General features: G+C 41.4%; 1 protein-coding gene and 1 long non-coding RNA gene across 3 annotated transcripts in view; one reads left to right on the forward strand and one right to left on the reverse strand.

The window, feature by feature from the left end:
* The window catches only part of LOC133488868 (uncharacterized), a 12,485-nt gene extending 8,816 nt beyond the window's left edge, over positions 1–3,669 (forward strand). Inside the window, exons 2-3 of the long non-coding RNA XR_009791765.1 lie at positions 1,561–1,687; positions 2,726–3,669. This is a non-coding gene — a long non-coding RNA (uncharacterized LOC133488868). The remainder of the gene's footprint in view (positions 1–1,560; positions 1,688–2,725) is intronic.
* LOC133488866 (kinesin-1 heavy chain) overlaps positions 1–16,474 on the reverse strand; it is a 56,199-nt gene that overhangs the window by 2,167 nt on the left and 37,558 nt on the right. The window contains exons 12-24 of one of the 2 annotated variants that reach the window (XM_061797334.1): positions 15,340–15,527; positions 12,733–12,801; positions 12,401–12,607; positions 8,999–9,142; positions 8,725–8,913; positions 8,527–8,644; positions 5,307–5,362; positions 5,120–5,229; positions 4,949–5,050; positions 4,107–4,167; positions 3,952–4,023; positions 1,323–1,427; positions 1,016–1,232 (exon numbers count right to left, since the gene is read on the reverse strand). In XM_061797334.1, the coding sequence (XP_061653318.1) occupies positions 1,016–1,232; positions 1,323–1,427; positions 3,952–4,023; positions 4,107–4,167; positions 4,949–5,050; positions 5,120–5,229; positions 5,307–5,362; positions 8,527–8,644; positions 8,725–8,913; positions 8,999–9,142; positions 12,401–12,607; positions 12,733–12,801; positions 15,340–15,527 (1,638 nt within the window). Of the gene's footprint in view, positions 1–1,015; positions 1,233–1,322; positions 1,428–3,951; positions 4,024–4,106; positions 4,168–4,948; positions 5,051–5,119; positions 5,230–5,306; positions 5,363–8,526; positions 8,645–8,724; positions 8,917–8,998; positions 9,143–12,400; positions 12,608–12,732; positions 12,802–15,339; positions 15,528–16,474 lie in introns of both variants that reach the window. The other variant, XM_061797333.1, reaches the window with a different exon arrangement.

Genomic DNA, 16,474 nt, shown 5'->3' on the forward strand with positions numbered 1-16,474 from the left:
TCAAAAATATATATTTTTTTGTGCTTTGGCTTATGATAAAAAAATGTGTCACACTAATTTGAATATTTTGAGTGATTCTTTTGCCAACAAGTCTCCGCAGAGCTTATTTTTAAATTATATTTGAATTTTTAATTTTTGTTTTTAAAATTTTTTTCTTAAAGATCCCATGCCATCCAAAAAAAAATTTCCCCACTGTTTTATGCATAACATACTGGTGAAAATGATTCTGTGACATGGTTTAAGTTTGACATCTATTGCGATGTATTGTGTAGTCGATTGTATGCAATAGCCTTTGAAAACAAAACCGCTTGCTAAACGGGTCGATTTTAACTCGGCGAGATTGTGATGTACACTGGCCAATTAATATTCAAGTACCTGGCCATTGAACACAATCGCATGACACTGTGCAGCGAGAGCCAAACAGCATCGAGAATATGCTGCATAACTCACAACGTCCTCAAACAATGGCGGATACAATGATCGTCACGATTTGTGGGCACCCAGTACTCCTGCTGAAAAATGAGCTGCCCTGGGGAATGGTGAGAGAGGATCTTGGCATAGCTGGTAAGTACTACTTGTGTACAGCTGTCGGTTGTAGAACCGAAAACACGTTTGTACGCTACTGCCACGGTCATATGCAAAATTCTAATTAAGGTAAACAGTGATCCAATCAGTGCAAAGCTTATTTACATATTGAAAGCTAATGAGAAATATGGCCATCTCATCTGCCAGGCGTAAAAAATACCAACTAGAATAGCATCCTGGGCATTTCCAACCCAAATGATCTTGCATACCAGATAAAAGGAAAACAAAGATTATTTAAAAAAAATAAATAAATAAATAAATAAAAAATGATGGCATGGAACCTTTCCAATCTTTTCATTGTACTAATTTATTTTGGGGGATTCTTTTGCCAGTTTATGTTTGAATTCTAAAAAATATTTTAATAAAATATTATTAAATTTTTTTTTTTTGACTTTGCTGCGGTAAATGAAAATCCACTTTGCACACTGACCTATCTGCGCCGAGTGTCCCCGCCTGGCCATGTTCTTGGCCCTTACGGCTTCCTTGATACGGTCCACCTCCTGCTGGTAGCGCTTGCGGTCGCGGGCGGCGTTCTCCTTAGCTTCCTTCAGTGCAGACTCAAGGGCCTTGACCCGTTCAGCCGTAGCACGAAGGCGCTTCTCCAGTTTCGGAAGCTCACACCGAAGGTCTGCATTGTCACGTACCAGCTGACAGCAAAACAAACAACTTCTGATTATGATATTTTTTTTTTTTTTTTTTAGAATGGAGAGCGAACATGACATTTTTCGACCGCCTACCTGTTTGTGAACCTTGGTGAGCTGCTCAAGATTGTTTTCAAGAAAGGATATTTTCTGTTTCTGGGCCGCGCTGCCCCCAGTGTCATCAGAGTCCATCTCTGCACTCTGCACACAAATATAACAAAATGCCAGCATTAGCAATAGCATGAAAACATGGTGTTGGAACTCATTAACGGAGCCATTCTCATGTTGCTGGATTTGGGCTAACTGGCTCTCATTTCGTGTTTTCTGAGGGCAGATGTGGCGATGACAAGAAGAGTGGAGCACGGTGACTTTGTATTATAAGGACAAAATGGGGGAAAACGTGTGCTGGTGGTCACCGGTACTCAGGACAGGAGGGGACGTTCGTTTAAGGCTTGCTTGAGGTATGTTCCCGTACTTTTAATACGATACGGCTCGCAAGCAGGCAACAAAACGTTATGTAGCCTAGCAAGCTAGTGGTTCCATGAACGGTTGGACGTTAACATGACGCCGTTCTGTCAAATCATGCTCTAAAGTTTTGGTGTGGGTGAAGTAATTTAATTAAAAATAAAGTAATTTAATTACAGTAAGTTAGCACCCATTATTTCTGTCACGTAATGTTGGTTTGACCTGACTGATTAGAATACACGATCTGACTACAGCAGTGATTTCCAACCTTTATGGAGCCAAGGAACATATTTTACAATTGAAAAATCTCACGGAACACCAACAAACAAAAATGTCACAAAAAGTGGATACATTAATTACTGTATGTACTTCCTACCATCTAATAGAAGACTATCATTTGTTCTGTCTGTCACTATGCCTCACTGGCATAAATCGATTAACAAAGATACATTATTGTAAATACAATTTTTTGAGCAATTAAGTACACAAGTATATACAGTAAATGAGCAGGTCATTTAAATAGACACATTCCTCTATCCTGTTATCGGTTATCGTTTTTTTTCAACTCGCTGATCGGCCCCAAAAATCCTGATCGTGTAAACCCTATTTTTAACTGAAGATAAAATCGTCGTGTTGATATTTCAAATATTCCAAACGTAAGCCTTGATGTCTGTGTCAGTGTGTCAACTTTACAGGTGCAGCTGCGAGACTTCAAGAACTGTTTGTCTTGATTTGAAGCCCAAACAGCATGAAATGTGATTGAAAAATAAGCAGTTGATTTTCCAAGACTCAAGTTTAAACAATCACTCTATATGCTTGAGCTATGAGTACAAAGTTGGGAATATTTTATATTAAGATAGGATTTTTACACCATTCTTATGGCTAAATTGCAGACTGAAATTCAAGTCGATGGGTGTGGTGTTCTCCAAACATCTCCATCCTTTAGACACGCCCCCTGGGTATTTAACCCTTGAATTCCGCCTCTCGCTCTCTTTCATGTCTGGCTCTCGTTTTTTTCCTCGGGCTGTCTCTAGGTGACCTCGGCAGGGCTTGGCCGTGCCGTCGCCCCTCCCCCCTTCCTTTTTCCGTTGTCCTCCGGCCACCACGTGCGGGAACGCCCGCCGCAACCAAGCCGGGGGCGTTTCGAGCGACGAAACCAGCCACGCGGCTTCGATTGTTCTTTTTCTTGCCGTGATCGGTCGGCCGAGCCTCAGCAAGCAACTACCGGCATCCCGTACCAGTCACGCATGCAGCTGGGAGCAAGAGCTGGGCCCGCCACAAGGTCAATCGGCAGGAAAGTTTGGAGCGCACCCCAAGGGGACAACAATTTTTCTTCTTCTGCCTCTTTTGTTTTATTTTTCTGCATCGTTTTTCTTCAACTAAACCTACTTTGTTTTCCTCCTGAGATGTCCAGAGAAAGACCATCCCCACCGACCAACTGTTCTACGGTCGTGAGTACAGCACCACAAGCGTTGCTAGAATGTACAATATTATTGCCTCATAATTTAGGGAAAATTACTGGATTCACACAAACTCCCAACTTTGCTCTCTCGTTCGGATTGAATGCATTAAACACTCACGTTTTCAACTTCAGTCCAGCAACACACGGTGTTCTAGTTCCCTTTTTGTGCGCCTCTTTTTCTTTCTTTCACCATTATTAGTGTTATTTTCTTTCTGTAGTTAGACCCCTTTGTGGGTTTACCTATAGATCCCTTGTAGATGTCATTAAATATTTTATAAAATTCCACTCCTTGTTGTGTTTTGAGTTTAATAAGGAAACCTCTGTCATCTAGGACTCGTATTTCATAAAATGTAGCAACCTTTAGATTATGAGACTGATAGGTTTGTCGTCGCTTTTCCTAGATTTTATACATCTAAAAGTGACGTGGTACCCTTTATGATACAAAATTAGTTAGATTTTAACTTTAAAACGTAAGTCGGACTAACCCGGAAGTGAACGCAGACGTTCAACTTCGACAAATTTATTCCTTAAGTAAAATTAAGTTTTGTCCAAACACCAATATACGCTACATGCGTGCGCAATTGTAAAGTGTCTTTGAGTCACTTGAAAAGCGCTATACAAGTCAAATACATTATTATTAACATACTAACAGGTGGTATGCTAATACAGTAAGAAAGTACCGAAATCTGATCCAGATCAATCATTTTTACACCATGTCCCGTAGTTGGGTATTATTTCTGTTCTAAGGTTGACATGCTGGCAGATATCCCATTTGCATCCACGTAGTATTTGCTTCACCTTTTTCACTCGTGTGGCCAAATCCTGGACAAAGAGCTTCCTCAGGTTGTGCAGAGTCTGCAGTTCTTTTGCCTTGAAGAACAAGTAAAAATAAAACACAAGGTAGCATAAATGCCTTTCAAAAAAAGGGAGATGGGATATGAATAAAAACTCACCACTGTCTCCTCCAGACCCTTCAGGTCCTGCCTGGCCTGCTCCCGCCTGTCCTGCATCACCCTGGTTGGAGAGAGGACATCACGTAGTGTTAAGGTTTTTCCTTGACTTTTGTTCAAAACTAGCCATAAAAATGCATAAACAAATGCAGGGGCAAATGTGTAACACGATGGGATGAATATTAGGGTTCCCACACAGAACAAGGATGGGTACCGAGCCTCTGTATTAAACTGCCCCGGGGCTAAATTATTAAAGATCTGAGTATCAATAAGCTCCATCCTTCACGGTTCGGTTAACAGTATTGGAGAAATTACAAAAATTTATTTGATTTGTTTAGGCTATATGAATTATTTATCCAATTTTACCTCACCGTTGTCGTTTCTAACTTACAATGAAATTAAGATATTTGTTTAAGAAGCTCCACCCCAGTGAAGTGCTGGCTCCTTCCTGTGCCATCATCTGTTACTGTTGTACTTTTCTGCATTCTTTATTTCCTAAAAATAAACTATTGATGTTGCATTTTCCTGAAAAGATGGAGGCTGTTGATGTTTCATTTCAGATGTCATTAAATCTGTTTCTCGTTACACAAAACGTAAGCAGTTTGTAAATGTGAATGGAACCATGACCTGAAAACCACGGCACATACGAACTGTAATTTTTGCGGTAGCGTTACACCTAGATATTATCCATTTATGTAATTTCACAGTTACAACTGGCCTCCCTAAGGTTAACCATAACTACAATGTGAACCTCGATGAAAACACGTATGACACCCCTGATGTAGTGGTTCAGTTTGGCATGAATACTAAAACAATCAAACAAACAAACAAAAACAGAAGCATACGTGAGCTCGTGCAGCTTGCGGCTCTTGTCCTGGTCGGTGGACTTGAGTTTCTCATGCTCTACTCGCAGCCTCTCCTGTTCCAGCATGATCTTCTGGTTCAAGCTGGAAAATGTGACATTAATAAATACCACATCTCATAAAGGAGGGAAGTGAAGCCATCAGCTGTCTTACTCCTGCAGCTCAGTAATGAGCTTCTCCTTGTTGTCCAGCTCGTCCCTCAGGCTGCTAATCTGTTTCTGGTGAGCCTCGCGATGAGAGTGGATCTGCTTCTCGACGGCTTCCTGTGTAAAACAAATGTCACTTTTTTAGGGGATAATTGGAGAGAACGGCGGTGACTGACAAGAGCAGAGCCACGCACCTTGACTTCGTTGGCGGTCTGGATCTCGTTCTCCTTCTCCATGGCGTGGACTTTCTCTGCAAAACACAAAGGAAGACATGTCATCACGACAGAAAACTGCCAAGTCGGCATCTACTCAACACCTAGGTGACATTAATAATTACTTTTAATTCTATTTTCTGCCTTTTTGGAGAGACTTAGGTCTATTTTATGCTGAGATCCAGTAATAAAACCTGAATGGCAGTCTAATAAATTCAGTCCAACGATATGGTGGTTCAAATACAGTATCTGGATGATTCATAGACAGACTAAAAAAAATAAATAAATAATAAAAAATTGACTGTTCATAGATATCTATGGACTATTCATACATGCAAATAGATGCATACCGTAATTTCCCATGTATAATGCGCATTCTTTCCCCCAAAAAATTGCCAATTCAATACTGCGAATAATACATGGGGATAGGAGAAAATGAAAACGATCCAAATTTTATAAATGTATGCCGCCATCTCGAAGTTATGAAAAAGCTGTACACTTTCATTCCAATATGCCACCACCCCCTAGAGGTTGGGAAAAAGTTATACACTTTCATTCTAGTATGCCACCTAGAGGTTATGAAAAAGGTGTAGCATACACTTTCATTCCAATATGATAGGGGTACATATGACTCCATATATGTACAATTGCGCTCTAAGTTTACATACGCAGGAAGAATTTGTGAAATGTTATATTGTATACATTTACATAACATATATATATATTTTTTCTATAAATACAAATGATGACTGAACAACAACCATCATTGACGTCTTTATGGTTATTTTTTGTTTAATGATAATGCTTTTCTGAAATGCTTGACAGTTTAATTTGAATCCCATTAAAATAAAATGAAATGTGTTTCGCCTGGTCCATGTTTTCTTTACAGTATTGTACACATCTTACAAATTCTGCCTGGGGATTCAAACATATGAGCACAACTGTGTGTTTTCTCATTTACTAAATAAAAGTAGGGCTGTGAATTTCAAAATAAGACCAAGTAAATCAAAAGAAAGTATTATGTGTTCATACAAAGTGCTTAACTTCAGAATATTTATTTTAAAAAATTAACAAAATACAGATAATACTTCATGTTTTGATCATATGGGTAGAAGGAAAATCATGCATTGTAAAAATGCATTATACATAGGTTCAGAATAAGAATCATCTTTATTTGCCAAGTCTGTCCAAAAAACACACAAGGAATTTGTCTCCGCTAATTGGAGCCGCTCTAGTACGACAACAGACAGTCAGTTGACAGAGAACACTTTTGAGACAAAGACATTGAGAAAAACAGTCACTGAGCCATAAAAGGTTGTTACTTATCTGGTAATGCTGGTACATATTTTTTTTTTTTTGACAATTGTGCAAAAAGATGCAGAGTTGAAGGGTTTTCCAGAATTTTGAGGTCAACTTTGTGGGTGCGCATTATACATCGGTGCGCATTATACACGAGAAATTACATCCATCCATCCATTTTTTCAGCCGCTTCTCCTCACTCGGGTCGCGGGCGTGCTATCGCCTATCGCAGCTATCATCGGGCAGGACACCCTGAACTGGTTGCCAGCCAATCGCAGGGCACATACAATCAAACAACTATTCACACTCACATTCACACCTATGGGCAATTTAGAGTTTTCAATCAACGTGCATGTTTTTGGGATGTGGGAGGAAACCGGAGTGCCCGGAGAAAACCCACGCAGGCACGGAGAGAACATGCAAACTCCACACAGGTGGGGCCAGGGATTGAACCCCACTCCTCAGAACTGTGAGGCTGACGCTCTAACCAGTCGCCCACCGTGCTGCCGCGAGAAATTACATAAATATGAAATTGGGTTAGGGATGTGACCTATGAACCTGTGTCTATGAATCATCTATGAATACTGCCAATAAGCAGTTTCTGCGAAAAAGGGGGCCCATTCTGCACCCTCCGACCACCACCAAACATTCACCCACATTCATTCATGGGCAATGTGGGTTGTCCAGGGACACAACGACAACATGCTCTTGGGCGGGGATACAAAACGGCAACGCTTATCCTCTGCGCCACGCCACCCACTTATTTCCTGAATATTTTTTTCCTCTTTTTTTTTTTGTGTTACTACAGTGGAAACTCGAAATAAAGGACTAATAGGAGCGGAGGGGTCGTCCGATATAGCCGATTGTCCGTTACATAGAAGCACTTTTTTTTTTTTTTGAGGCCATATGCACCACTATTAGTGTACAGTACAAAATTTAGTATTTTTCTTTGTGGCAAACAATTCCCAGTACAGTACAAAGTTATTGGAAATAAATATAAAAAAAACGCTTGAAAATAATTGAAAGTTTCACATTTTATCCAAACTTACCAGGCTGTTGTGCTTGGTCATGGTGACATTGTTGATGTACAGTACTCATCAGATGCGAGTCACTTTCAAGAGCTGCGGGCAATTAGTGTGCTTCCTATTTCCAAATCAGTTGCCAGAGACAAACGGCTTGACAAAAAAACTGTCACTGTATCAAAAACAGCATGTTGCAGACTCCAGAGATTTGTGTTTTGTATTCCTCAGTTAACACCACAGCCATGCCACTCACTCTCTGCGCTGCGCTCTTTGCACAACAGACAATAGATATAACCATCATCACAGGGCCGCCACGTCAATGCAGCACATTCAACATAGCCACCACGAAGGCACGTCTTTTGGTATATAATCTAGTTTGTATTGTCCATCTGCAACCCAGAAATATGTCAATCCAATTCTCTGCCTCGTTGCGACACAGTAAACAACAGTGGCCAATTCTGGAACTAACAGACTGTCAACGGCAGTTAAAGTTACAAATTGAAACTATTTTTGGACACATAGTTTGGTCCGGACACTCAGTTTCATCCGATATCTGTTATATCGGGGTCCGTTTTATCGAGGTTCCACTGTAGTGTTTTGTTGGAGCGCTGTGGGGTTTTCGTGAAGGCAGCATGAAGGTGCTTTTTGATTGGATGAGCGGTTGGGGGGATGTGATTGGATGAGCGGACAGAGGAAGTGTGTACATGTATGTGAGGAAAAAGAGAGATGGTCACACCAGAAGCTTGCTGTTTTGGCATGGTTACGGCCATCCCCCGCCCCCAAATCGCAGCCTTTGCAATTTGAAAATTTCGTTATACTACATTGCGATGTCAGTTTCAATTCAATTAATTGTTCTGCCCTAATGTAGTGTCGTGACGTACCCTGAGCACTGAGTTTGACCAGCTCCTCGTTGAGAGAGTCCACATTCTCCTCCAGCTGCCTCTTCTTGTGCTCCACGTTCTGCAGGTACTCCGTCAAGGACTTGATCTTGGCCTCGTGCTGCAAAATGGAGAAACTCGCATGTTATTTGACAGTTTTATTGCTGAGAGGTAGGGGGGTGGGGGGGGGGGCATGCGCACCTGCGAGATGCGCAGCTGGCAGGCGGCCAGTTCCTTCTCGTTCTCGTCGATCTTCTGGTTGCTTTCTGACTGGGTGCCCTCCAGCTGTTTGCAGCGCTTCACCATGCTCTTCACCTCTGACTTCATCTTGCTGATGTACAGACGCGCTACCGTGAAATCCTCGTCGATCAGACCGCTGCCACCCTCATGCTGCTACAGACAGAGGAAATATGATGAGGCGGTGCGGCTGGGAAGAACCACTAAAATCAAATTGTTCTCTCCTGATACTCCTCACCTTCATGTCGTTGCTGCCCACGGCAATGCCAATCTCTGCCAGGTCTTTGAGAAGTGACGACATCATCTCTGTAACCCTCTTTTTCTGGTGGTTGGACATCTCCTTCAGCTTCTGGAGCTCAGAGTCCACAGATGACAGCATAGACTGCAGAAAAGACAACGGACACTTTAGTAACAATTCCAGGGGTACTCAGTTTAAAGGGGAAATATTATAGTAAACTGACTTTTAATGTTTGCATACAAATATTTGTATAACTAGAGTTCCTTCTCAGCAATCAAATTGGAACTTGCACAACCCGTTTTGTTATCTGCCAATTTCTAAAAATGTTTATGCCTATAAAAGGTAAGCGCCTATTTCTGTGAGCGAGCCCTTTTCAATTCCTGCCCCACTTTTACGCAACAATTCACAAAATAAATGCCACCACACCGTGTTTTCCGTCCGTGACTTGTCAGCTAGGAAAGGCCAAGATCCACAAACTATGTCAAGAGCCAAATCAAAAACCATGTCAAGAATCACATCAAGACCCAATTAGAAAAAAAATTTAAGGACCACATCAAGAACCAAAGTCAAACTTTCAAGAACCACATCAAAAAACAAATAAAAAACCAATCAAGAAACAAGTCATAAACCAAGTCAACCACATCTAGAACCAAGTTAAAAAAAAAAACTAGGTCGAAGAACAGTCAAAAACCATGTGATGAACCACAAAAAGAAGTCAAAAAACACTTTAAAAAAACAGTCAAAAACAGAGTAAAAAAACAATGAAGAACCACATGAAAAAACAAATAAAGAACCAAGTCAAAAACCAGTCAAGGACCACAGAGACTGAGTCAGGAACAAAGTAAAAACAAAAAACAATTGAAAACCACGTAAAGAACCACATCAAAAACCAAATAACGAACCAAGTCAAAAAACAGTAAAGGACCACATCAAGAAACATCAAGAACCATGTCAATAACCAAGTTAAAAACAGTCAAGAAAGAATCAAGTCAAAATAGTGAACAACCACATCAAGAACAAAGTCAAAAAACAGTCAAGAACGCCATACATAAAAAAATAAGTAAAACAAAGAACAAAGTTTAATTTAAAAAAATAAATAAAAATTAAAAAGAGTAAAAAAAACATTCAGGAAGCAAGTGCATGGCGTGGCACAGAGGATTGCCGGTTTGTATCCCTGCCAAAGAGCATGTTGTCGTGTCCCTGGGCAACCCACATCGCCCATGAATGAATGTGGGTAAATGTTTGGTGGTGGTCGGAGGGTGCAGAATGGCAGACATGCTTCTGTCAGATTGCCCAAGGGCAGTTGTGGCGACAACAAGTAGCTTACCACCACCAGGTGCGACTGAACTGAATGAATAATGTGTACTATTGTTAAGGTTGGGCATCGAGAATCGAGAACCGACTGGAACCGGGATTAACGTTCTGGTTCTCCCGGAATCGTTCAAATTTAAAAAAATTCGGTTCCTAGTTTCGATGCCTAGTCCGCCGGACCCGAATAAGAAGTGGCGAAAACCAACGCAGAAGCAGTGAAAACCAACGAAGAAGAACGTGCACGAAGATGTGCTTGTGTCCAACGGCGGTGGCAGCAAACAATAGTTTCTTTGTTAAAATTGACCAGTCGCCTCAGTGCAACACTTGGAATAAGATTATATTCTGCAAAGGAGACTTTCACGATGTGTAGCGAGCGTCTGGCGCTGCGAGCCTCAGTGAAGTCAACTCTCAGTCAATTGGGTGAGTGCAACAATAAAATATGTCTATGCCAACATTGACACAGCTAAAAAGGTAAACGGGTGGTTGCACTTTTGCACTTATGTTTTTTAGCATTTATTTTAGTCTTCAAACCAACGTAAGAGCCGATGACAGAAAAAAAAGCTTAACATTGCAAACTTCACCGTAGCAACTTTACATCACAATGAATTGGCACAAAATTCACAAAAACCGGTGCCGTGTGAAGTTGCTTTTCATGCCAATCGAAATAAGCAACCAGAATTGCGCCCGAAATTGGTCAAATTCAAACGATGCCCAACCCTATTTTACATTATTTTTTTTGCTGTTTTTTTAAGTTACAACTTAATTTAAGTGTCCATGGTTTGCTTTCAATGGGAACGTCCACCTTCCTAACATGGCCGCCACATAGGCACGTCGGTTAGCCGGGCAGCTAGCGCGCACGCACATAAATACTTACTAACTTACAAAAACATGAAGTTCTTATTAGGCATGTTTCCATCCCTTGTTGCTCAATAGCAAACTTCTTAAGGCAGATAGAAAGTAAACTTACTTGTACCTGCTGTATCTCCAGCGAAAGGGTATGTTTTTTTTTTTTTTAATGTAGTCCATGATTATTGCGACAAAGTCATCAAGCAGTGCTGTGAAAATGTCGTGTTGTTGCAGTAGTTTAAGCACGTGCTGTGTACACAAGACAAACTCCTTTTCTGCCTGACATCTTGATGCCTTTCGAATTTTTGAGACTCTGCAGTTATCAGTTTCTCTTGAGTTTTCCCCTAAAGGCAAATAACCAACGTGCAGGTCCCGAAAAGGCGCTAGCTAGTCGGTAGCCGTCTAGCTATATCCGTTAGCAACACATAGCAACAAAAACAGCTTGGACGTAACACTTAGCTTCGCGGAAAAACTTGCGCTCGGTCCGCCTGTCAGTCTGGCTAGATGTCAATATGACTGCGCTGCCTGATTACATCAATTTTAGACAACAGGGTAGGTGAACAAAACACTCGTTTTTATCTTATTTACAAAAATGTCTTTTCAATTTTAGTTTCAGTTATTTCGTTTGCTTTCGGTTACTATAATAACCTTGTTGATGGGGGGGGGTGATTCGGCAAGGTGCTACTGCTTATAAAGATCAATGAATAACTGGTGTAAATAATTTGATATGATTCTTGATCCCTGGGCTACTTTGACAACAGCATGCACATACATACATGTTAAGACACCAGAGATATGTTTTGAACTGTGAAAAAAAATGCATAATAGGTTTAAAGGTGGCAGCACGGCGGCCGACTGGTTAGAGCGTCTGCCTCACAGTTCTGAGGACCGGGGTTCAATCCCCGGCCTCGCCTGTGTGGAGTTGGCATGTTCTCCGCGTGCCTGCGTGGGTTTTCTCTGGGCACTCCGGTTTCCTCCCATATCCCAAAAGCATGCATGGTAGGTTAATTGAAGACTCTAAATTGCCCGTAGGTGTGAATGTAAGTGTGAATGGTTGTTTGTTTGTGTGTGCCCTGCGATTGGCTGGCAACCAGTTCAGGGTGTACCCCGCCTCCTGCCTGATGATAGCTGGGATAGGCTCCAGCACTCCCTTGTGAGGATAAACGGCTCAGAAAATGGATGGATAGTTGGTTGGTTTGAAGGTTAAAGAGGTCAAATTCAGGTTTTCAGATATGCCCTCCTCACCGATTTCTGGCTCAGCTCCTCGCTGATGACCTCAAACTCCTTGGTCTTGTCCTCCACCTCCTGGCTCTTCTGGTCATAGTTGACCGCCAACTCCTCCAGAGCCTGCAGTACCTCTTTCACCTCCTCCTTGGAGGCCTCGTTCTCCGCCTGCAGGCGGTTGAGCTCGGCCTGGAGGTTCTCGTGGTCGCGACGTGACGATACCAGCAGCTGGCCAAAAGTTGATTAAGTTTTTTTTTTACAAAATTAATTACTTATATATTTTTTTAAAAATTTACAAAAAAAAAAACAAAAACAAAAAACAAAGACATTTCTTTCTGGCCTCCTGGGCTCACCTCCTCCTGGTCCAACATCTGGTGCTTCAGCTTCTCGGCCAGCTGGCTCTGCTGGTTGATCTCTTCATCCTGCACAGAAGCAGAATCGCAGTGGCATTAGCATTTACGGCGCAGCATTAGCACTGCGCTGCGGCCAAGGTGCGAGGTGAGAGACAGCTGAGAAATTAATAGTCCAGAAAAAGTGTTTGAATCAATGGCAGCTGATCAAAAGAGGGTGCCATTGAGCCCATTACTTCCCATGAAGACAAAAAAAAATTATAATAATGAAAATATGACTACAACTATCACATATTTTAATATTCGAGTATCCGACAGAAATTCTTTTTTTCTTAAAGAGCAATAATGAATACACCACAAAAAACAAGCTATCTTACTTAATAATGAAAGTCCAATTGTTTTTTCTTTTAAATAATCAACTGTTTTTTTTCTTAAATACAAATTGAGCAGCAAATTGTATTTTCTTTTCAAACATTTTCAGTGAGGCAATTTGAAACAAAAATGAAACAAATATAAATATATTTCAGTTCTAACTTAGCATTTCTTCTAAGTATAAAAAAAACAAGGCATTCATTTAAAAAAGGCATAAACATGTTGTGCAACTTCACTTGAGCAGCTAGCATTTTAGCATGTGACATACAAGTAGGTTCATGGCTATGAGTTTATGAGCCTAGACCAGCTGAGTAAACTAAAATGAACACACCTCGAGAGGAAACAAATATTACCTTCATTTAATTTTGGTACATGACCCATTTTACTCTAAAGTCCTCTCTGACCAACCTTTCAACTCTTCGAAACCTCTTAAGTACCAACCAAACATAATTCACAATTATTTTTTTCCACCTACAATACATGACTCAAAATGTAGGCACTTTCAGATCAGATGAAAGTAGACCGGCTATACATTATGTCTCATAGTGCTTAACTATAGGCCTAAACTGAGCAAAACTGTTCCTTAACTAATATAATAAGCACCCTGAATGCAGTCATGTTATCGTCGCGCACTGTAGTTTTCACCATCATAATAAACTGGCAACAAATTCAACAGTAGTCCTAATTAATTAACAGAAACCTTTGCACTCCGCAGGGCTAACATCATGTAACCTAAGTACATTAACGTTAATTTTACCTTGTCCCGGGTATTCCACTGCATTCTTCGATGGAAATATTGAGAGCGAGATTGACGTGCTATTGTAATGCAGTATGCAAGGTCCGTGTTATGCGTCACCGGTCTTCGCCTTACTACTCAGTCTGAAATGCTCCCACTTTGTCTTTTTTTCCTCGCATTTAATTCTGAGGTCACTGCCATTTTCTTGTGTTTTTTTGTTGTGTTTAGCGGCAGTTTGCAAACTATAAAAGTGCATTACCGCCTGTCGTTGCTGTCTTCCCACCCCTGGAGTCAAATACGTGCGCTTCGCTTCCGCCACCTTCCCTCGTGTTGATGATGTAAGCACATTGTGCTCCTGCACCTCTCCGTGCGTCCGATCCATTGAGCTTCATAATTAACTCACTCCTGCCATTGACAGCCAGCTACTGTATATACCCATTGTATTAGACTGGGAGAGGTGGCAGTGAATGAGCTAAATAAGCAGATCCCCAAGGCAGAAAAAATTCCTCAATCACTTTTTGTACTCAAAGTACTCGAAGAACGTGAATACTTGTTACAGCCCTCTATGTAAATCTATTTTTAATTGAGCAGGATAAATGGTGTATATAGGTTGTAAGGAAGCGAGGCTGGGAGTTCCCGAGCCGTCCTTGCAAGGAAAAAGTCCTGATAGAATTTGGTCGAGTGGGAGACACAGCGCGCTGGACACTCTTCCTTCTCTCCTGGGGTCCGGAAGCCGAGTGAGCCTTCTTTTCGGATACCAGTTCCTGTTCAGTCAGCGGCTCCTGATCAAACCGGTTTTTGCTTGTTCTCAGCCTGAATGCTATCAGTATGTCTGTGGGGCACGTGTGTGTGTGTGGTCAGTTTTAACAAACAAAAGCTATAGTGTGTGTCCTAGTGTAGCAGCATAAAATATATCTTATAAGGTAATAATGAGTACAAAGTTGTTTTGCTCATGTCTGTTGTCTGACTTTGTGATATATTTCCGGTCTGGGGCACACAAATCTCTTCATGTGCATTAGCTCCAATGTGGGGCGCTTCATTCAAGCGCCCCACAGCTGGCTTAAAAAAAAAGTGTGAAAAGCTGCTGTATGTAGCTACATGCTAAAGGGTGTTTGTTTATAATAACATGGTTGGGCAGGTCGGCGGGTTGTGATCTCAGGGAAAAGTGGGCACACAAAATCTGTCGGTATGCTGACAGTGCCGCGGGGCTTGAAAGGCTGTTCTAAGACGTTAATTCAACATGCTTTATCAATATGCTAAAGGTGCTTTGCTTATTTTTAGTAAGCTGGGGTGGTATTGTGCTATGATAGGGAGTGCACAAACTCTCTCAGGGTATTGAGGATGGGAGGGCATGGCTTGAAAAGTTTCAGAAAGGATGTTCTACAATGTAAAATAATTGTAGCAATACACTAATATTTTTTTGTGCAGGTTGGAGGGTGATGGGGGGTGCGCCACCCATCCCAGGCAGATGGTTTTACCGCACACATTTCTACGTTCTTCACCTTGTCATCCAGCTGCTTGTACAGCTTGGACAGCTCGGCCTCACACTTGTCCTTTTCCACGTCGGTGAGGCGCACGCCGGGCACGTTGGGTGTGGACGCCGGCTTGTCATTGAGGATGTTGTCCAGTGCCAACACCTCGGCGTTGGCCTTCTCCTTGTCAAACTGCTCCTCCACCGGCACACTCTCGCCTAGAATGGGGAAAAGTTCATGTAAATATACAGAGATTTGCACACCTTCATAGGGAATTGAGCCAACAACTGTTACTTTGTGATAATAAACACAGTGTCGCCACTAAAGGTGTAAGGGCATGTATTAAGATACACATGCATGTAATGAGTTCCTACCTACATTGACCATATTAGGAACAGGACAAGTGTCGCTGCCTCATACTACTCCCATAAACAAATACAATGCAGCTCTCCCTCTGGCTAGCAGACATCAAGGCTTTTGGCTGTACGTCAATGTTGTTAATACCTTCATACATTCATACTTCATTTCCTCAAGACAAAACAAACTAGTGATCTTTTGTACTTTCATAACAAAGACACACTCAATGATGCACTTTCCTTAAACAGAAGACAAACTATTGTAACTCACCTTTTTAGGAAAGTGTAGCATCAATAGGTTTTCTTTTTAGGAAAGTGAACACACCCCCTATCCAAGGAACCACATACCTTTTTTAAGTGCAACATAGTTTGTCATCATTTTAGGAAGGTGCAAAGATGACAAACTCGAGGAACATCTGTAGTTTGTCAACTTTTCAGGAACGTGAAACATCAATAGGTTGTTCTCTTTTTAGGAAAGTGCAACACCAACAGTTTGTCTTCTCATTAGGAAAGTGCAACCTCAATAGTTTGTCATCTTTTAGAAAATTAAATATATATATATATAGAGAGAGAGAGAGAGAGAGAGAGAGAGAGAGAGAGAGAGAGAGAGAGAGAGAGAGAGAGAGAGAGAGAGAGAGAGAGAGAGAGAGAGAGAGAGAGAGAGAGAGAGAGATATAAGTTTAATATAAGTTTGTTCTATTTTACTGCATACATCATTTGGTGTATCAGGCTCTACACTAACTTTTGCACTGATGCGACCAGCACATGATTTGGTCGCACTCTTTTTTGAGGAAGTACAGCATGTCCGT

The sequence above is a fragment of the Phyllopteryx taeniolatus genome, chromosome 14 (assembly GCF_024500385.1).
Source record: "Phyllopteryx taeniolatus isolate TA_2022b chromosome 14, UOR_Ptae_1.2, whole genome shotgun sequence".
Lineage (NCBI taxonomy): Eukaryota > Metazoa > Chordata > Actinopteri > Syngnathiformes > Syngnathidae > Phyllopteryx > Phyllopteryx taeniolatus.